General features: G+C 46.1%; 1 protein-coding gene across 1 annotated transcript; it reads left to right on the top strand.

Moving 5' to 3' along the window:
* Positions 1-10,917: 10,917 nt before the first annotated feature.
* On the top strand, positions 10,918-17,420 carry clec3a (C-type lectin domain family 3, member A). The gene is made up of 3 exons (XM_070897031.1): positions 10,918-11,020; positions 15,998-16,078; positions 17,029-17,420. Exons 1-3 carry the CDS (start codon positions 10,918-10,920, stop codon positions 17,418-17,420), a joined length of 576 nt encoding a protein of 191 aa, XP_070753132.1.
* The last annotated feature ends 5,116 nt before the right edge of the window (positions 17,421-22,536 follow it).

Here is a 22,536-nt window from a genome sequence, read left to right as displayed (position 1 = left end):
TTGTTATGTTGTTTGGCCAGGACACCGAGGATAATTCCCCTGCTCTTCTTCCAAATAGTGCCATGTGATCTTTTACGTCCACTTGAGAGAACAGACGAGGCCTCAGTTTAACGTCTCATCCTCAGCCTCAGCACTGCGGTGAAGTGTCGGCCTAGATTCTGTGCTCATGTCTCTGACCCTCTGAATCAGAGGCGCGAGTTCTACCCACTGAGCCACGGCTGAGGCCTAACCCATGGATTTTTCCACTTGTTGAGTTCTTTGCCGACTGAAATATTCAACTGTTTGCCACATTCCTCGCTGGACTGCTGCCTTGTATTTAGACAGAGAGGCAGCATTATCCTTTGTGTGTGTACAACATAAATAAACAACTACGTAGTAAAAATAAATTAAATCCCAAAGAAGGTCATTATTAAAGGATCGCTGTTTCCATTCCTGTGGATTGCTGGTCATGGTAATTTATTGGTAAAGAGTCCTAGGGTGTAATTTATGGGTGAAGTTAATCACTGTGATCCGATCCCATGCTGAAGCTGAATCTATCTTGTATCGTGCTACAGCACCAACATCCATTGCCATCAATTGCAGGAAACTCTGGAAATTCCTCTCCGACTCCATCAAGCCAGCTCCAGGCAATCACGGTTACCTACAGTTAACTAATTCACACTTAACTGTGATTTACTTCTTTCAATCTAGTGTACATATTCGCTGCTCATGATGCGGCCCCCTCTATATTGGGGAGACCAGCTCAACAGCTCAATTCAGTCCACAAGTGTTGGCCTTTATTACTCGGGGTGGTTTAGACTACAAGAATAAGGAAGTCTTGCTACAATTGTACAGGGCTTTGGTGAGGCCACATCTGGAGTACTGTGACAGTTTTGGTCTCCTTATCGAAGAAAGGATATACTTGCCTTAGAGGCAGTTCAACGAAGGTTGACTAGACTCATCCCTGGGATGAGAGGGTTGTCCCATGAGGATAGATTGAGTAGATTAGGCCGATACTCTTTGGAGTTTAGAAGAATGAGAGTAGATGTCATTGAAACATGCAAGATTCTGAAGGGGATTGACAGAGTAGATGCTGAGAAATTGTTTCCCATGGCTGGAGAGCCCAGAACTAGGTGTCATAGTCTCAGGATAAGGCCCAAACACAATGACACCAAATAAAAAATAAAAAAACACACCTCACATAATTAAAATTAATTGAAATTAAAGATAATAAATATCTGAGAGAAATGTTTTTTTCGAGTTTTTAAAACGTTTTTTTAATGATGGTTTAAAATAAATTTAACGTAGTGGGTTTTAAAAAAAAATGTGTATTTTTAATTTAATTTTTTATGTTTTAAGTGTGTTTTAAAACTCTTACGCCTGTAACAGTAGGCTATGCACCTGCTTTTATTAGGCGTAAGAGTTTTGAGGACATTTTCTGGGCAAGATATGGGTAAATACCGCAATCTTGCCCATGCAAATGTCCTCGCTCCCGAGATGCGGATGATCTGTGAAGCTCCAGCTTGCATGCAGATTTTGCGCTGAAAACCGGCTTTTGAGATGCCTCCCTGGGTCCGTACGGAGTGTGTACGGACCCGGGAGGCCAGATTCTCTGGGCCAATATGTGGCTGATCAGACTTTTTTTTGCCTTTGGCATATGTTAGAGGATGAATGTATTTGAGAAGTGCCTTCAAATCCCGCGGTTGAGATATCAATTCCCTTCACGTGCTGCAGTTCTGTGGCTTTTTGTTCCAGGTATGGATGAGACGGAGGAGAGAACTGGAAAGAGGCCCAAAAATGCTAAAAAATAAAAAATGGTTGGCAGCACGTGAAAGGGGACCAAGAGGAATCAGAATCTAAAAGTGATTCACTGCACGATACATGACAAATAACAGGCTCACTTCACATCGCAAACTCCTTTCGAGTTTCTGACGAAAGGTCATCGACCTGAAACATTAACTCTGTTTCCTTTACCTCTCTCTTCAACTGCCTGACCTGTTGAGTGTTTCCAGCATTTTACAGAATCATAGAAATTTACGGTACAGAAGGAAGCCATTTGGCCCATCGTGTCTGTGCTGGCTGACAAAGAGCTATCCAGCCTAATCCCACTTTCCAGCACTGGGTCCGTAGCCCTGTAGGTTATGGCACTTCAAGTACACATCCAACTACTTTTTAAATGTGACGAAGGTTTCTGCCTCTACCACACTTTCAGGCAGTGAGTTCCAGACCCCCAGCACCCTCTAGGTGAAAAATTCTCCTCAACTCCCCTTTAACCATTCTACCAATCTATGCCCCCTACTTATTGACTCCCTGGTTTCAATGTCAGATTTCCAGCAGCCTCAGGCTGACGAAGTCAGAGGCAATGATTTGTTTTTAATCAATGTGCTGTATCTTTAAATTCTTTGCGTGGCTGCACGTGTGGTATTTGAGAGCTTGTAAGTGGCCTGCATGGTACCTATAAGGTTGCTGTGTCTATCTTTGAGTGTCAGCTGGGGCTCAGTAGGTAGCACACTTGCCTCATGGTCTAGGACTTGAGCACATAAACCTAGGCTGACACTCCAGTGCAGTGCTGAGGCAGTGCTGCACTGTCAGAGATGCTGTCTTTTGGCTGAGACGTTAAACCGAGACTTTGTCTGCCCTCTCAGGTGGATGTAAAAGATCACTATTTCAAAGAACAGCAGGCGAGTTAACCCTAGTATCCTGGGCTAATATTTATCCTTCAATCAACATCACAAAAACAGTTTATCTGGTCATTAACATGTTGCTGTGTGTGGGAGCTTGCTGTGCACAATTGGCTGCTGCGTTTCCCACATGACAGCATTCCAAAAGTACTTCATTGGCTGTAAAGCTCTTTGAGATGTCCGGTGGTCGTGACAGGAGCGATATAAATGTAAGTCTTTCTTTATATGTTCATCTGTTTGGAAGTCTGCTCTGTTTAGGCACTGGATGCCACTCTTCTCCCCAATAGTACCTGGATTAACATTTCCTTTCTGAACGGGGGATATAGGAATGCAAAAGCTGCATGATGGACTAATGTTATCAATGTTGTAGTCGGGTTATTGTAGTATAGTGGTTATGTTACTGGACTGGTAATCCGGAAGTCTGCACTAATAACCTAAAAATATGAGTTCAAAACCCACCATGGTGGCTGTGCAGTGTAAATTCAGTTAATTTAATAAATCTGGAACAAAAAGTGAAGATCAGTAATAGAAAGTTAGGCCAGAAAAACCAGCCTACTCCAAAAAAACCAGAGCAAATACTCGAAAAATAGAGCCCCATAAAACTACTGTTTTGTCAGAAAAACCCAACTGGTTCACTAATATCCTTTAGGGAAGTAAACCTGCTGCCCTTACCCGGTCTGGTCTACATGTGACTCCAGACCCACAGCAATGTGGTTGACTCTTAACTGCCCTCTGCGGTTCAAGAAGGCGGCTCACACCACCTTGTCAAGGGCAATTAGGGATAGGCAATAAATGCCAGCCTTGCCAGCGACGCCCACATCCCATGCATGAATATGAAAAGAAATCCCAGCCCAACTCATGTATGGCGAGAGGTGAGAGGCTAGTCTTAATGCAGAGTCTTAAATTCACTGCTGACAGTTGCTGGAATCACCATTAAAACCAACGTTATAAAGATATAAAGAGCACAGGTAGCTGTGACTAATTATTCGCTGTGCAGGGGTCTCTTGAGGTTTAATCTGCTCTTAACATTGTTATAGCCTGTTAAATTACACTTACATTTTTTGACTTTTTATAGCTCATGCTCAGGACTTTTACCGATAACACATCCTTGGAGCTTTGAGTGCAACAGCTAACCCTCGAGGGGAACAAGTCTTCTCTTCTGTTAACCCCCTGGTTAGTCACATAGCTTTTTTAGAGGTTGATGGGACTATAAAAGAATAAAATCACAGATTATACATTATTCAGCATTAAGAACACAAGAACATAAAAAATAGGAGCAGGAGTAGGCCACATGGCCCCTTGAGCCTGCTCCGCCATTCAATAAGATCATGGCTGATCTTCGACCTCAACTCCACTTTCCCGCCCAATCTCCACATCCCTTGATTCCTCTATCGATCTCTGTCTTGAATATACTTAGAGATTCAGCATCCACAGCACTTCTGGGGCAGAGAATTCCAAAGATTCACAACCCTCTGAGTGAAGAAATTCCTCCTCATCTCGCTCTTAAATGGCCCACCCCTTATTCTGAGACTGTGCCCCCTAGTTCTAGACACTCCAGCCAGGGAAACAACCTCTCAGCATCTACCCTGTCAATCCCCGCTCAGAATCTTGTATGTTTCAATGCGATCACCTCTCATTCTTCTAAACTCCAGAGAGTATAGGCCCATTCTACACAATCTGTCATAAGACAGCCTTCTCATCCTAGGAATCATTTTAGTGAACCTCCGTTTTACTGCCTCCAAGGCAATATATCCTTTCTTAGATAAGGAGACCAAAACTGTGCACAGTACTCCAGGTGTGGTCTCACCAAGGCCCTGTACAATTGTAGCAAGACTTTAACTTATAAGAAAGAAATATTTGCAATCTAACTTTGTTTCGAGCAGGATATGATGTAAAGGGGCTTCCTGGACACAGAGCCATTGGTTACCTATGAAGTGACCTTCCTATTTAATATTTTAATTATGTATACACCTTTTCATAGAATCACAGAATCATAGAAATTTCCAGCACGGAAGGAGGCCATTTCAGCCCATCGTGTCCACGCCGGCCGATAAAGAGCTATCCAGCCTAATCCCACTTTCCAGTTCTTGGTCCGTAGCCTTGTGGTTACGGCACTTCATGTGCACATGCAAGTATAGGTTGAACCTCTCTTGTCTGACACACTCGGGACCTGGCCTGTGCTGGATAAGAGGTTTTGTCAGATGAGGGGTGGTCACGTTAAATTGGATGGTACAGGTACTGAGCAAGGGGATATCAGGGCTGGCTGGCTTGGGGCTGGGAGTGCGGCAGAGAGGAAGGACTTCAATTTGTTCATGTCGGAGTTCTGCGCATGCGCCACCCGGTGGCCAGGAATGGTGCCGGACGAGGGATGGTGCCGGGTAAGGGAGTCCTGGATAAGGGAGGTTCGACCTGTACTTTTTAAATGTGGTGAGGGTTTCTGCCTCTACCACCCTTTCAGGCAGTGAGTTTCAGACCCCCACAACCCTCTGGATGAAAACGATTACCCTTAAATCCCCTCTAAACCTGCAAATTACCAAATATCTATGCCCCCTGGTTGTTGACCCTTCTGTGAAGGGAAATATGTCCTTCCTGTCCACTCGATCCAGGTCGCTCATAATTTTATACACCTCAATAAGGTCTCCTGTGTTCCAAAGAAAACAAACCCAGCCTATCCAATCTTTCCTCATCGCTAAAATTCTCCAGTCCAGGCAACATCCTCATAAATCTCTGTACCCTCTCCAGTGCAATCACATCTTTCCTGTAATGTGGTGACCAGAACTGCATGCAGTACTCTAGCTATGGCCTAACTAATGTTTTATACAGTTCAAGCATAACGTCCCTGCTCTTGTATTCTATGTCTCGGCTAATAAAGGCAAATATTCCGTACGTCTTTTATGCAGTTCCTTTCTTTTCCCTGTCATCCTCTCCCTCTCCTGAAGGGATGGAGCTGGATTTCGGGCCAAAAAGCTCAAGTGGCCGTATCCTAACTCGCACCAAGTCCCGCTCACCCATCACCCCTGTGCTCGCTGACCTACATTGACTTCTGGCCCAGCAACGTCTCAATTTTAAAGTTCTCATCCCTGTGTATCCCTCATGGTCTCACCCCTCCATATCACTGTAACCCGCCCCATCCTCACCATAATATCTCCTTTTTGGGCTTGCCAAATATTCTGGGGACATTTTATTTATGTTAAAGGTGTGATATAAAGACAACCTATTGATACCATATCGTTACAAGCTGCTTATCTTGGCAACTGCAATTGTATTTGTTTTATTCGTTCATGGGTGTTGCTGATTAGGCCAGCATTGATTGCCCATTCCTAATTGCCCTTGAGAAGGTGCTGCCTTCTTGAACCGCTGCAGTCCATGTAGCAGATTTGGTACAACTGAGTAGCCATTTCAGGGGGCAGTTAAGTGTCAACCACATTGCTATGGGTCTGGAGACACATGTAGGCCAGATCGGGTAAGGACGGCAGATTTCCTTCCCTAAAAGACATTAGTGAACCAGATGGTAGTTTCATATTCATTGTTACTAGATTTTTATTCCAGATTTATTAACTAACTAAATGTAAATGCTGTAGTTGCCTTAGTGGGATTTGAACTCATGGTTCTTGGATTATTAGTCCAGTAACATAATCATTATGATACCATACCCATATCGATGTACGTTGAACTGCCATTGACAATCATCAAATAATGTAATCTTCAACTCACAATCTCAGATAAATGTTGTTCAGTGGAAGAGAAAATGGTTGTCATAACGAGGGTGTCATTGCTGTGGGAATTGTCATCCATTGTTGGCATCACAAATGCCCATTTCAAGTAGAGTAAGGTTGGGCAATACAGGGCGAGCCTTCCTCTACTGCTTCCCTAGCCCCTTCGTGTTTTTCACTGTCAATGCAAACTTTTCCATTTCCTCAACTAGCTTTTCCTGTGGTTTTTCTCGGAGCGATTGCCAATTCAATGCCAAACCACGCATGGATTTTTGCTATCGTCCTCTGTTGAGACTGTGGCTAAACTCATTTCACTTGGAATTCTCGGAGAGAGGAGGCTTTCATCCCAACATTCCGGGCTGGATCCATACCCAGCTTCCTGTGGTGAAACTATAGTTATTTTATGGAAGGGACACTGTCTTCATTATGTAAGTATCGTCCAAGGGACAGCTCAGAAGACCTGATGATAAGTGCTGGAGAAAACTTTACATTAAGTCTTGCTGCCGCATGGCCACTATCCTAGTGGCTTTGATGCTAACTGATTGACGTCGTTTCAAATCCCACCACCCCTCCCTCTTTCCAATTTGCTTCCCTTCGCTCCTGGAGTCAGTGGGGCAGTCCAGGGGTACCAGTGCCTTGACCAATTGCCGCTTATTGTGTGAGCCTGGTCGTCGTGTTGGCAAGAGATTTATCTGAGGAGGGAGGGCACAGAGCACGGCACGATGGGTGAAGCTCACTCTGTGCTCACTCCATATTCACACATAGTCTTCCCAGCTTCAGGCTCAGTAGCAACAACACTGTTCGTTATTTTCTTCCCTCTGGACCCTCTCTCCCTATCCTTCTGTGGCTCAGTTGGTAGCGCTCTCGCCTCTGTGTCAGAAGGTTGTGGGTTCAAGACCCACTCCAGAGACTTGAGTACATAATCTAGACTGACGCTCCCAGTGTAGTACTGAGGGTGTGCTGCACTGTCGGAGGTGCCGTCTTTCAGATGAGACGTTAAACCAAGGCCCCGTCTGTCCTGTCAGGTGAATATAAATGATCCCACGACACTATTTCGAAGATGAGCAAGCATGTTGGCCCTGGCGTCCTGCTCAATATTGATCCCTCAACCAACATCATTAAAAACAGATTATCTGGTCATTATCACATTGCTTTTTGTGGGAGCTTGCTGTGCACAAATTGACTGCCGTGTTTTCCTACATTACAACAGTGACTGCACTTCAAAAGTACTTCATTGGCCTGAGGTGATGGAAAGTGCTAAATAAGTGCAACTTGCTCCTTTGTCAGAAGGCCGTGGGTTCAAGAGTGCTACCACTCATCATCATCATCATAGGCAGTCCCTCGGAATCGAGGAAGGCTTGCTTCCACTCCCAAAGTGAGTTCTCTGGTGGCTGAACAGTCTGATACGAGAGCAACAGACCCTGCCACAGGTGGGACAGATATTCGTCGGGGGAAGGGGTGGGTGGGGCTGGTTTGCCGCGCGCTCCTTCCGCTGTCTGCGCTTGACCTCTTCACGCTCTTTGCGTTGAGACGCGAAGAACTCAACGCCCTCCCGGATGCACTGTCTCCACCTCGGGCGGTCTTCGGCCAGGGTCTCCCAGGTGTCAGTGGTGATGTCGCACTTTACCAGGGAGGCTTTGAGGGTGTCCTTGTCGCCATGGCTGACTGCTAACCATGTGCCTCTTCACCTGAATGTTATCCTTCTTGATTAATGTCAAAGAAATTAATCCAAAGAACAAAAGAAAATCTGACAGAAATAACCAGTTAAGCTGAAATTCAGTTGAAAATAAAAACTCAGCCCCTTTTCTTTGCCCCCTTTACCTTAGTTATTTCATGGACTGATCCAGATGCAAATAGACACGGGGAATGTGTTGTTGTGATGATTACATAAGAAATAGGAGCAGGAGTAGGCCATACGGCCCCTCGAGCCTGCTCCGCCATTTAATACGATCATGGTTGATCTGATCATGGACTCAGCTCCACTTCTCTGCCCGCTCCCCATAACCCCTTATTCACTTATCGGTTAAGAAACTGTCTATCTCTGTCTTAAATTTATTCAATGAGACCTGGCTCAAAAAAGGGCAGGATTGGGTACTAAATATTCTTGGATATAAGGTGTTCAGGAAAGATAGGGAAGGAAAGAAAGGAGGTGGGGCGGCAGTATTGATAAGGAGAATATTACAGTGTTGGAGAGAGAAGACTAGCTGAAGTGCTGTTAAAGAGAGCCAGCATGGGCTCAATTGGCAGAATGGCCTCCTTCCGTGCTATAAACAGTCTCAGATTCGATGATATTTTTGCACTGATATCATCTGGTTTTCCCCCCCGCTGATATTCCCATCTTGAATTGGTTGAAGTGGTTACGGAATGCTTAGCAGGTATGTTGGTCACAGTGAGATCAATGGGTTTTACATGTTGCATGAAAGGCTCATGCTGTGCTTCCTCACCCATCCCAGCCAGCTCGAGTTACAACTGCACAACAGGTCGCTCCTCGGAAGGGTTTATGGAAGCCCGAAGTAGGAAAAACAACACACACACAATACTGGACCGATTTAAACCATTTAGGATAAATCAGTAGTAAAGTTTTATAGGTATATTTGAGTTAAAAAATCGCTTGTTTTAAGCTCACCCTGATCCATTGGCATTAGTGTCTCCGGCGATGTGGCAAAAGATTTGTTTTGAAGACTGAAGAGAAAGGGGCTGCCTCAGCTTTCAATAGAGGCTACCGGCTTTGGGTTGTAAATACAGAACTCAGAGACTTCGGCAAATCGACACCAATTGAAGGGTTTTGTTAAGGAGAAAGTGTTTACAATGGCAGGAGGGTACCAGTGGACACAGATTTAAGGTAATTGGCAACATGAGGAAAAACTGTTTGCACAGGGAGTTGTTATGATCTGGAAAAGGGCGGTGGAAGCAGATTCAACAGTAACTTTCGAAAGGGAATTGAATGAACACTTGAAAAGGTAACATTTGCAGGGCTATGGGGAAAGAGCTGGGGAGCAGGACTAATTGGAGAGCTCTTTCAAAGAGCCAGCACAGGCACGATGGGTCGAATAGCTTCCTTCTGTGCTGTATCAATCTACGACTCTATGATTCTGTGATTGTCTGCAATCTTTTGCCACTGATTTGTGGAGTCTAATTGGAAATTTCTTGGGATGGCCCGATGCTACAGAGCAAACAAGTTCCACCTTCGCCTGGGTGAAGACAGACAGAAAGAAAGAAAAAGGACAGACTTGCATTTCTATAGCGCATTTCATGATCTCATGACATCCAAAGCACCTTACAACCAATGAAGTACTTTTGACGTGTGGTCACTGTTGTGATGCAGAAAACACAGCAGCTAATATATGCACAGCAAGATCCCACAAACGGCAATGGAATAAATGACGAGATCATCCGTTTTTTTTCGCTGTTGGCTGAGGGAGAAATGCTGGCCAGGATGCCGTGATTCTCATCTTTACTTTCAAATCCCCCCCCCACCCCACCACCCCTCCCCACCCCTCCAACCCCCCTCCACCACCCCCCCCCACCCCTCCACCCCCCCCACCAGCCCCCCCACCCCCCCACCCACCCCTCCACCCCCCCCACCCCTCCACCCCCCCCCCACCCCTCCACCCCCCCACCTAGGAAGTCACTCAATTGTATAAGGCAGCTCACCGCCACCTTCTCAAGGGCAATTAGGAATGGGCAATAAATGTTGGCATTGCTGACGACGCCCATATCCCGTGAACAAATACATTTTTTTAAAGTATTATGGGAACTTTAATGGTCACCCAATAGGGAAAATAGGGATCTTGGTTTAAGTTCTCTTCTGAAAGACAGCACCACCAACAGTGTAGCACTCCCTCAGTACCGCACTGGGAGTGTCAGCCTAGATTTTTGTGCTCAAGTCTCTGGAGTGGGACTATGAACTCACAACCTTCTGACTCAGAAGCACTTGTGCTTTGCACTAAGCCACAGCTTGGGCATGTTAGCAAATAAAGGAGCATTTCCTACATTACAACAGTGACTACACGTCAAAAGTACTTCATTGGCTGTAAAGAGCTTTGAGACGTCCGGTGGTCGTGAAAGGCGCTGTATAAATGCAAGACTTTCTTTTTTTTTCTTTTTTGCTGCTAACGAAGAGAGAGTGAGACAGGAAGCAAGGGATGTTACAAAAACACGCGGCCACGGAGAAAAACTGAGCAGGAAGCAGTCAGCTTGTAAACAGAAAATATACGTGAGTGAAAATATATTAAATAACCAACAAGAATGTAGCCAAAAAAAACACAAGAAAGTTCGGTGTGTGAGTAGATGAAAGGGGCTAAGTAAAGACTGAAGCATGAAAGGACTGTGTTAGTGCCAATAACATGCAGACCTGAATCAGGAGGTCCACAGTGCCAGTCAAACCACGTCACTGCCTCCTTATAAATACAGGACTTGGTGTGTGCTCACTTGGTCTCTCTCTGGCATGTTATCTCTGCATCCTGTTTTACATTCTCCTCCTGGTTCCTCTGGGAAGTTTCCGTGTCTTTAAGAGTGCTGCCTGGATAATTTGGGAATTCGCAATGGCTGGAGCAAAACCCCTCTACTTTGTTTGCCTCTGTGTTGTAATAATATCTCTGACCACAGCCCAGTCATCCAGATCCAGGTCGTCAAAAAGTGGCAAAGGTAACACCAGGTTTATTACAGCTTTTGTGTGTTTGGATTGTCAAGGTAGCGGAGAGAAAGCTTTGGCCTTTCGAGACCTGCAGATAAGATACTTTACCCCACCCCTGCAAACTCTCCCAAAAAAAATACAGGCGCTGAAATGCAAAGGGGCGGATTTTCGGGTCTCCTGCGCTCCGTTTCTAGAGCGGCGGCAATGGCGGCGGTGAGTTGTTTTGGCCGGGCGGTCAACCTCCAGCGCCCCGCAGCGATCCCCGGGTCTGGTTTTGCCGCAGTGTGGAGCAGCACCGCCCGGAAGAGCTGCGTCCGGTGTTCAACGACCCTGGTTGCGACACCGGCGCGAGTTTTGACTTCAGCCCGACCTGTTCGGCCCCGAAGCGCTCCCCTTAGTGAACGCCTCGGAAATCTGGTGGTCCAACCAGCCCTACTGCAGAGATGTAAGTAATGGACTCCTATGGTAAGTGCGATTGTTCTTTCGTTTCATTTTTTTGGGGCGACTTATGTTGCGGTGGCGTGGGCAATCTTTTGGGAATGTTTTTGTGGGGGGGGGGGGGGGGGTGGTATTTTAGGTTTTATTTTTCTCCCCAAGCATCACTCGGAGCGCTCCCGGCCCGGCTCTTTAACTTGGGATTTTACCATCTTCGCGCCAAGAGAGTTGTACAACGCCTCCCTCAGCGCTGTGCCCCCTGACTCAGGGCCCTGCTGGCTCATTTTACTTACTGAGGTGCAAACTGCTCCCGGGCGCAAACCTTACCGCCCCGCCTCCATTACCGCCCAAAACCCAGCCCAAAGTGTCTTGGGTTGGGAACCACGGTTCCTTGGGAAGCTCCTTGCCACCACGGGATTGAAGGTGACCATTGAATGGGGAAGATAAGTTAACTGATTTGATTGTGTCAGATCCGCTCTGCAACAGTGTCTGTCCCTGGGATCATTCTGCTCACAAGGAGTGCGTTTTCCCAATTTTTTTTAAGCTTGTGTAAACCAGGCATGTTTCTCAACCTAAACTGTTACAGATGAACCGGTAAAATAAGGTCGGAATATTGCTGCCGCCAAAAGTATTGACATGAAGGCGGTTAAGAAAGCAAATGGCATGTTGGCCTTCATAGCAAGGGGATTTGAGTACAGGGGCAGGGAGGTGTTGCTACAGTTGTACAGGGCATTGGTGAGGCCACACCTGGAGTATTGTGCACAGTTTTGGTCTCCTAACCTGAGGAAGGACATTCTTGCTATTGAGGGAGTGCAGCGAAGGTTCACCAGACTGATTCCCGGGATGGCAGGACTGACCTATCAAGAAAGACTGGATCAACTGGGCTTGTATTCACTGGAGTTCAGAAGAATGAGAGGGGATCTCATAGAAACATTTAAAATTCTGACGGGGTTAGACAGGTTAGATGCAGGAAGAATGTTCCCAATGTTGGGGAAGTCCAGAACCAGAGGTCACAGTCTAAGGATAAGGGGTAAGCCATTTAGGACCGAGATGCGGAGGAACTTCTTCAACCAGAGAGTGGTGAACCTGTGGAATTCTCTACCACAGAAAGTTGTTGAGGCCAATTCACTAAATATATTCAAAAAGGAGTTAGATGAGGTCCTTACTACTAGGGGAATCAAGGGGTATGGCAAGAAAGCAGGAATGGGGTACTGAAGTTGAATGTTCAGCCATGAACTCATTGAATGGCGGTGCAGGCTAGAAGGGCCGAATGGCCTACTCCTGCACCTATTTTCTATGTTTCTATGAAGTCAGTGAAGCGGTTTCAGTCTCACTCAACTTGAATCTACTGACCTGAAGCAGATCAGTCGGTATTTCAGTTGCTTCTGCAGAGCTGTGTGTAGCTCAATCTAGAAATAAGGGACTCCTTATCCCGATAAAAAGGGGGGCGATTTTAACCTAATGTGCCCAGCGGGAAACTGAACGAATCGGGTTTGCACCCTGCGCAATTTTAACTCTCCAGCGAAGTCAATGGCGGGTAAGGTTAAATTGGCCCCGAAAGTGCGGTGTGGAGCAGGAATTCTCACGGCTCATTTGCAAAGACCGTGTAAACATGGGGAGCTGTTCCACCTCACTGGCACACTCTCACGCGGTGTTGACTCATTTCCCCCGACCTTGTTGAATTGCCTGCTGCCCGTCATTGAGTTTCACGTTCTCGTGCGCTGCTCGCTAACAGGGTACAACACGAAAAGCTAGCCTGTGACTAAGAGCTACACTGACCCGTGTAAAACAAACAATATTTCAATCCAGAGGCAGCATTCGCGGTTCACGGATGAGCAACATTACCTCATCTTCGGTTCCCGTCCTGTAATCTGCAGCCGAGCAAAGAAAGAAAGGCTGTAATTTATGCAATGGTTTCGCCATTGCCCCACAGAAACATCTTGAAGTGCTTTACATGCAATGCATCACTCTGAGGTGCAGTGACTGTTATGTGGGTCAGCGATTGTGTCCGTACTCAACATCTGCTGTATAATGCATGGAATACCTTCACAACGAAGGGTGCTTTTCAGACAGATTTCTCACTCGGTAGACAAATCGTTTGGTGCCAGTGGAGGTGCAGTCTTTAGTGCTGAATTGGGCATCACATTGAGGCTCAGTTAGAGCAGGCTATCTCTGCAACCTCCTCCAGCCCTACAACCCTCCGAAATCTCTGCGTTCCTCCCATTCTGGTTTCTTGCTTAACTCGATTTTCATCACTCCACCATGCCTTTAGCTGCCAAGGCCCTAAGCTCTAGAATTCCCTCCCTGAACCTCTCCAACTCTCTACCTCTCTCTCCCCCTTTAAGGCACTCCTTAAAACCTACTTCCTTGACCAAGCAATCCTAATATCTCCTTCTGTGGCTCAGTGTCAAATTCTGTTTGATAATGTTCCTGTGCAGCGCCTTTTGAATGTTTTACAGGTTGAGCATCTGAAATCTGGAGTTCCAAAATCGGGACACCGGACCGTTCCATGGCAGAGTCGTCTGGAAAATGGAAAATGTTCCGAAATCCGGACTACCCCCGCCTCGGCGACCCTACTTTGCCCCCGACCCTACCTCGCTCCGGCCCACAGCAGCCCGACCTCACCCTGGCCCTCGGTGGCCCAACTTCACTCCGACCTGACCTCGCTCCGACTTCACCGTGACTTCCCCCCCCCCCCGGCCCTCAGCGACCCGACCTCACCCCAGCACCACGGCTCCCCCCCTTCTCACCCCCTTCCCTCGGCGGGCTGACCTCGCCCTCTTACCTCGGCTGCCCGACCCCACCTACCTCGGCCCAGGCAAAGACGTTCCAAATTCCGGAAATACCCAGAATCTGGAACGGCCTCGGTCCCGAGTTTTCCGGATTTCGGACGCTCAACCTGTACTACGTTATAGGCGCTATATAAATGAAAGTTGTTGTTGTGTCATCTAGTAACCTGTGCTGGAAGGTGGATATGTATTGATTAGGTGAGGACGGGATTAGGTTTATCTCTCATGTCCCTCCTGGTTGACTAGCCTTCTGCCATTAAATGACAAAAGGGATGAGGGTGCAAGGGAAAAGGGGGTACGAACGGGACAAGTAAAGAACCAAAATATGGGTCTAGAGGAGGTGTAAATGGAAATAGCAGAACCATTACCAGCACCTGCTGCCCAAGAAAATGGGAGCGGTTGTAATCTGAAGTTGTCATTCTTAGTATTGAGGCTGGTCGGTTTTAAAGTACCTCATTGAAAGATGAGACACTGTTCCTCGAGCTTATGTCGACTTTTGTCAGCATTCTTTAATGTAAAAAAACTTAGAACGGTCAGCTACACAGTTTGTGCTTACACTAGTAGTTCAAAATGTTCTGTGAAAAGATTGGTTTTACCTCGGTGATGTTCAGTATTAAAGCACCACCTTGTGGAACCAAATATGAACTGAACGTAGAACTCTAAAACGTGCAGCATTTACTTCTGGCAGGATGACACCTCAAATTCCCCCCCCAAAATGATTGGCATTCTCTACACATCTTGTCTATCACCCCTTTAAGGTTCCCAAACATGTTTTGCGCCACTCGCTTGCCGACCTACAGGATGGACATTGGCTGTTTTTTTGGCACAGCCACGTTTGAGCCACCATCGAGTGACCCCTAGGGGTGGTGGGCTCTGGGTTTCTCTCCCTCGCTCAGTAACTTCCTCACTGCTTTTAGTGATGCATCTGGTTGACAAGCCTTCATGGCGTGACAAGATAATGCCTCCACTAAACTAGCAGAGAAGGGAATGTCTGACAAATGTGTCAAGTGTTCATCCAGCAATATCGTCCTGACTCGCACCAAGTCTCGCTCAGCCATTCCCCCTGAGCTTGCTGACTTACATTGGCTCCCAGTTAAACAATGCCTCGATTTCAAAGTTCTCATCCTTATTTTCATATCCCTCCATGGTCTCGCCCTTCCCTATCTCTGTAATCTCCTCCAGCCTCACAACCCTACGAGATGTACGTGCTACTCCAATACTGGCCTCTTGCGCATCTCCTATTTTAATCACTCCACCATTGGTGGCCGTGCCTTCAGTTGCCTGGGCCCTAAGCTCTGGAATTCCCTCCCTAAACTTCTCCGCCTCTCTACCTCGCTCTCTCTCTCCTCCTTTAAGACGCTCCTTAAAACCTGCCTGTTCGACAAAGCTTTTGGTCATCTGCACTAATATCTCCTTATGTGGCTCAGTGTCAAAATTTTGTTTTATAACGGTCCTGTTTTACTACTTTAAAGGCACTATATAAATATACGTTGTTGTTGTTGTTGTTATGGTAACTGTCAAGGTGCCGATCTTTGTGGTTTGTGACAGCCCTGAGTCACCAGGAGTACAAAGTGACTGAAGCTCCTGTCACTAATTATAAGGACAAATTATATTGTCACACAATATTAAAAAGAGTGACTGCTGATAGACGGGTCTCGCTATTGTTTTGTTCAGTACTGTTTCTGGTCCCAAACTATTCACTGTTTTTAGCTTTGTATCCAACCTTTTAAGAACAGTCTTTGTTTTATTCTGGTTAAACCACAGGCAAAGACGATTTGAAGATTGAAATCGAGAAGCTATGGCGGGAAGTGAATTCGCTTAAAGAAATGCAAGCACTGCAGACTGGTGAGTAATGCGACTGTGGGGGAGGTGGGGGGGGGTGGTCTGTACTGACTCTGCCGATACAGGCTACTGCCACTCCATGAGGGAGGGGGGCACTACTGCCACTCCCAATACAAGCGGCATAACTACGAACGCCTATTTCCACCTCCGTAACATTGCCCATCTCCACCCCTGCCTCAGCCCATCCACTGCTGACACCCTCATCCGTGCCTTTGTTACCTCTGGACTTGACTACTCCAAAGAACTCCTGGCTGGCCTCCCACATTCTACCTCTCGTAAGCTTGAGCTGATCCAAAACTCAGCTTATCGTGACCGAATTCGCACCAAGTCCCGCTTACCCATCACCCCTGTGCTCGCTGACCTACATTGGCTCCCGGTTAAGCAACGCCTCGATTTCAAAATTCTCATCTGTGTTTACAAATCCCTCCATGGCCTCACCCCTCTCTATCTCTGTAATCTCCTCCAGCCCCACAACTCCCCGAGATAGTCGCGCTCCTCCAATTCAACCCTCTTGGGCATCCCTGATTATAATCGCTCAACAACTGGTGGCCGTGCCTTCTGTTTGCTGGACCCTAAGCTCTAGAATTCCCTGCCTAAACCTTTCCGCCTCTCTACCTCTCTCTCCTCCTTTAAGACGCACCTTAAAACCTACCCCTTTGACCAAGCTTTTGGTCACCTGCCCTAATTTCACCTTATGTGGCTCGATGTCAAATTTTTTGTCTTGTCTTGTAATACTTCTGTGAAGCGCCTTGGGATGTTTTACTACGTTAAAGGCACTAACAGTTGTTATTGTTGTTGTACTGTCACTCCCTGAGGGAGGGGGTCATATCTGACTCTCTCGCCACTACCATGTGTGAAGGTTCATTACTGACACTCCACATACAAGCACGTTGGGACGTCCTGGGGTTGTGAAGGGCACTATATAAATGCAAGCTCATTCTTTCTCCTCACAGTTTGCCTGAAAGGGACGAAAATTCACAAAAAATGTTACCTGGCGTCAAAAGGTGAGAAGAGTTACCACTCAGCCAATGAGGACTGTATCGCCCAAGGAGGGACATTGAGCACCCCCCGAGACAGCGATGAAGGCAGTTCCCTCCGCAGCTACGCCAAAAGGAGCCTGACCGGGGCCAAGGACTTTTGGATCGGGGTCAACGACATGACCACCGAGGGCAAATATGTCGACGTGAACGGGTTGCCGGTCACTTACTTCAACTGGGACCGCAACGAGCCGCGCGGAGGGGCGCGGGAGAATTGCGCTGTGGCATCGACGGGCGGCCAAGGCAAATGGTCCGATGAAGTGTGCCGCAGTGAGAAGCGATACATCTGTGAATACCTTATTCCTTAGAGCTGCCGCCTGTGCAGAGAATTCCAAATTCATTTTGGTCGTTACCAAGTCCCACTCACCCATCACCCCTATGCTCGCTGACCTACATTGGCTCCTGGTTAAGCAAAGCCTCGAATTCAAAATTCTCATCCTCGTTTCCAAATCCCTCCATGGCCTCGCCCCCTCCCTATCTCTGCAATCTCCTTCAGCCCCACAAACCCCCGAGATATCTGCGCTCCTCAAATTCTGCCCTCTTGAGCATCCCTGATTATAATCGCTCAACCATTGGTGGCCGTACCTTCAACTGCCTAGGCCCCAAACTCTGGAACTCCATCCCTAAACCTCTCTGCCTCTCTACCTCTCTCTCCTCCTTTAAGATGCTCCTTAAAACCTACCTCTTTGACCAAGCTTTTGGTCATCTGCCATAATTTCTTCTTATGTGGCTCGGTATCAAATTTATTTGTTTTGTATTATAACACTCCTGTGAAGCGCTTTGGGATGTTTTACCACGTTAAAGGCGCTATATAAATACAAGTTGTTGTTGTTGTTACTTTTTGGCATATTCTTGAGTTTTATTTTTCAGTTGAGGCTGTTAAAATAAAACTCTTAAGGGGCACACATTCTTGAGTGACACAAGACAGTGAGGGGTAGAAATTCATCCCGGGCGGCAGCGCAAAGTGGGCAACATGGCACCAACCGCCCATAATACGCCCGCTGGGACTGACTATCGGACAGAGTGTATAACAGACGACCCTTGAGATGTTGTCCATTTTGAACTCTCGCCCAAGCTGAATCTCTACCCCGCAGTTTCAAGATCTTTTTTTTTATAGATCTGACCTTGCTTACCGGGATTAGTACTGGGTGTTGGGAATATGTTTCAGTGATAGTTCAGAAGTTAGTTTCGCATAAAATCCTTGAAATTATGCCACGAAGATTAGTCCACCTGTTTTTGTACAATTCCTCAGCCGTTTTAGCTGAGGTAATAGCGAGCACATGACTGTCTCTCTTTCTTAAACAAAGGAATTGCCGCCCAACATGTTAAGTGTTTCTACGGTAATCTTCGCACATTGCAATGTCAAGACCTAAGGCTTTTCTTATTTTACACTGTCATTGTCAATAAAAACGATTCCCAGTAATTGTTGACCGTGTAGCCCCAGAGTTGGGCCTGGATTTTCCATTGTGATTGCACCCCTGTTCCAGGCGGCCTTGGAGTGGTCTACCTCAAAAGATGGAGCATGGAGGCCAATGTTCTCTCTCATTTTTTTTTTTCCGTGCACGGATCCTTTAATTTTCCGCGCATGCTGGGTTTCTTCCGTGTAAAAGCCGGTGAGCGGCCTGGGCGGGACCGCCAGACCGCTACACGACCGGGCGGCCACACAGATTAATTAGAACATTGATGGAGGCTTACCATCGAATCCCCAATTGGATGATTCTTGACTCCCCAGTCAAACAGACCTTTTCCGCATCTCCAATATTTTTATGACTAATAAACAGAAGTGTCCCAAGAAAATTATTTTAAAAATATTAATGGCCCTATGATTTTTCTGCCGGATGGCTTGCAGTATAGGGTCCTGGAGATGAATCCCGAATTCTTGGAGACTCCAGGAAAAGCCTGGAAGTTGGCCGTCCTTACATGGCAAGGTTGAGCTAGCAAAGGGTTGTCCTATCTCCATCAGGAGGAGGAAAATCCAGGCCCAAGTATCTGTTGTAACCATCCAATTTCAAGTGATATATCTCTGCACTTATGTTCTATTGCATCAATTTATTTTATAAAGGGAATCTATTCTGAGCACTTGCTGTGCACATTTTCATGGTTATGTCTTTAGAAGCAGCACAGTGGAATTATGTACTCTGTCATTACTTATCAGGTTTGTTTTCTGTATAAAACATGCAATTTTCTTTAAACATTTCAGGTTCTGACTCATTGCAATCATTAAAATAAAAAATGTTATCTGTAGGTCGATTTTCTACACAACATTAAAGGCATGACTGGACTAGCAATCCAGAAGCCTGGACTAATGATCCAGAGACATGAGTTCAAATCTCGCCACGGCAGCTGGGGAATTTAAATTCAGTTCATTAAATAAATCTGAAAAGCTAGTAACCATGAAACTACCGGATTGTCGTAAGAACCCTGCTGGTTAGGGAAGAAATTCTGCCGCACTTACCCGGTCTGGCCGATATGTGACTCCAGACCCACAGCAATGTGGGTGACTCTTAATTGATCTCTGAAATAGCGGCTCACTACCATCTTCTCAAGAGCAATTAGGGATGGGCAATAAATGCCAGCTCTGGCAGGGACACCCACATCCAGTGAATTCATTTTTAAAAATTAAGTATTCAATGAAACATTCCTTGTGCTGACGTTTTGCTGTGTGACATTCACCTCAAACTCCTTTCTGCTGTGTAATTGCAAAGTTTCCGGTGAGAAAATCAAAAGAAAGATTTGCATTTCGATCGTGCCTTTCACAATCACCGGATGTCCCAAAGCGCTTTACAGCCAATTAAGTACTTTTTGAGGTGTAGTCACCGCTGTAATGTGGGAAACGCGGCAGCAAGCTCCCACAAACAGCAATGTAAAAATGACCAGATAATCTGTTTGTGATGTGGACTGAGGGATAAATATTTGTAAGGAAACCAGGGATAACTCCACTGCTCTTTTTCAAAGTAGTGCCATGGGATCTTTTACATCCACCTGAGAGAGCAGATGGGGCTTCAGTTTAACATCTCATCTGAACGACGGCACCTCCGACAGTGCAGCACAATTTCAGCACTGCACTGTAGTGTTAGCCTGAATTTTGATGCTCAAGTTTCTGAAGTGGGATTTGAACTCATAACCTTCATGACTCCAAGGCGCGGGTGCAACCAATTGAACCACTGGTTGACACAGGACAGTGCTGCCCTACAACACCTGCTGTAAAGCTCCTGCTGGGTTTTCCTTCCTTGGGGTAGAGATTCAGTTTCGGACGCAATTGGGAGATTGGGCGCAAATTGCGCTGGTCAGATTACCATTCAAGTTTCCACTAAGATCAATTTGCATAATCAGAAACGTAAAATCTTCCCTGAACCAGTGCAATCAGGCAGCACGATAGAACGTAATTGTTTCTTTTATTGTTCGTTCCATTAAAATGTATTTCTTGCTCCAGTTAAGAGCGGTAACCTGGTGCAGTATTATTAATACAACTGAAAATGGGTTCATCACCAAAAATATGCATTTTTAATCAGCGTCCACACCTGAGTAACTTGATCTAAAATCACTGAAAATGAATTTAAAAAAATACTGAACCATTTCCGAGTTTCATTGGTGCAGTTTCTTTGTAAATTAAATATGAATCTTTTTAATATGAAAGCAGTGCCTTCAGCTGCCTAGGCCCTAAACTCTGGAATTCCCTCCCTAAACTCTATCTCACTCTCTCCTCCTACAAGACGCTACTTAAACCTACCTCCTTGACCAAGCTTTTGGTCACCTGCCCTAATATCTCCTTATGGGGCTTGGTGTCAAATTTTGTTTGATAATGCTCCTATGAAGCACCTTTGGGACGTTCTACTACGTTAAAGGCGCTATATAAATACAAGTTGTTGTTGTTATGTTGTTATATATGCAAAAACTTTTAAAATGAGCTGACGAGTGCCTGTGCGTCCAGGAAAATTAGTACAATTCGAAGAGTCTTCCCGAACCAGCGCAATCGGTGCAAACTCGCCACGGTCATTGCTTGACCGGTTTTGTTGGCGGGTCCGGCTTTGGGCAAAATGATTTTTCAACCAGCATTAAACGTTGCGGAAACTTGATTTACACTCGACGTAACTTATGTTTAATGTTCCTGAGCTTTTGCACTGATTTGGCCGATTTCGCCCGGATTGTGCTGATAAAACCATCGCAAACTTGCGGAAACTCTACCCCTGTGTGCTTTATTGACGCTGAGCCTCGTTTCCTCCACAAATGATTGGTACACCCGACTGAAAAGATGGCTGAACGCTACATGAATTATGGCACTGGGTTCTTATGCTGTCACCAGGGAAGGCATGATCGTTCAGTGAAGGCCCAACTGCACACCAAAATCAGTTGTGCTCAAGTGGTTAAAGTGATACCCCTGCTCATTTAGCAGTGCGCTCAAAAATAAACACAAGTTTCAGACCGCAACATACAAAGTCAATGGGGCTACAGTACAGCGGGACCTGGGGGTACTTGTGCATGAAACACAAAAGGTTAGTATGCAGGTACAGCAAGTGATCAGGAAGGCCAATGGAATCTTGGCCTTCATTGCAAAGGGGATGGAGTATAAAAGCAGAGAAGTCTTACTACAGTTATACAGGGTATTAGTGAGGCCACACCTGGAATACTGCGTGGATGTTTTGGTTCCCATATTTACGAAAGGATATACTTGCTTTGGAGGCAGTTCAGAGAAGGTTCACTAGGTTGATTCCGGGGATGAGGGGGTTGATTTATGAGGATAGGTTGAGGAGGTTGGGCCTCTACTCATTGGAATTCAGAAGGATGAGAGGTGATCATATCGAAACATATAAGATTATGAGGGGGCTCGACAAGCTGGATGCAGAGAGGATGTTTCCACTGATAGGGTAGACTAGAACTAGGGGGCATAATATTAGAATAAGGGGCTGCCCATTTAAAACTGAGATGAGAAATTTCTTCTCTCAGAGGGTTGTAAATCTGTGGAATTTGCTGCCTCAGAGAGCTGTGGAAGCTGGGACATTGAATAAATTTAAGACAGAAATAGACAGTTTCTTAACCAATAAGGGATTAAGGGGTTATGGGGAGCGGGCAGGGAAGTGGACCTGAATCCATGATCGGATCAGCCATTATCGTATTAAATGGCGGAGCAGGCTCGAGGGGCTATATGGCCTACTCCTGCTCCTATTTCTTATGTTCTTATTTTAATTCGAGAGCCACGATTAGCGGTCGGTGTGTGGAGAAGGCCTTCCACTCGCCTGTTGTCCGTTGGAACATGAGGAGACCATTCAGCCCCTCGAGCCTGTTCCGCCATTTCATTAGAACATGACTGATCTGTATCTTAACTCCACCTGCCTGTCATGGTTCCATATCCCTTGGGTCCATATCCCTTAATACCCTCACAAACAAAAATCTATCTGTCTCAGTTTTTAAAAATGTAATTGGCCC

This window comes from Pristiophorus japonicus, chromosome 13, assembly GCF_044704955.1.
Source record: "Pristiophorus japonicus isolate sPriJap1 chromosome 13, sPriJap1.hap1, whole genome shotgun sequence".
Classification (NCBI taxonomy): Eukaryota; Metazoa; Chordata; class Chondrichthyes; family Pristiophoridae; genus Pristiophorus; species Pristiophorus japonicus.
Note: the sequence above shows the minus strand (reverse complement) of the source record. Positions and strands in the feature narration are given on the sequence as shown.

What these genes read in the sequence shown, in the direction of transcription:
- clec3a (XM_070897031.1), top strand. Translation starts at nt 10,918, where the DNA reads ATGGCTGGAGCAAAACCCCTCTACTTTGTTTGCCTCTGTGTTGTAATA. An exon ending in GTCGTCAAAAAGTGGCAAAG is followed by an intron (nt 11,021 to 15,997) that starts GTAACACCAGGT and finishes GTTAAACCACAG; the next exon opens with GCAAAGACGATTTGAAGATT. An exon ending in AATGCAAGCACTGCAGACTG is followed by an intron (nt 16,079 to 17,028) that starts GTGAGTAATGCG and finishes TTCTCCTCACAG; the next exon opens with TTTGCCTGAAAGGGACGAAA.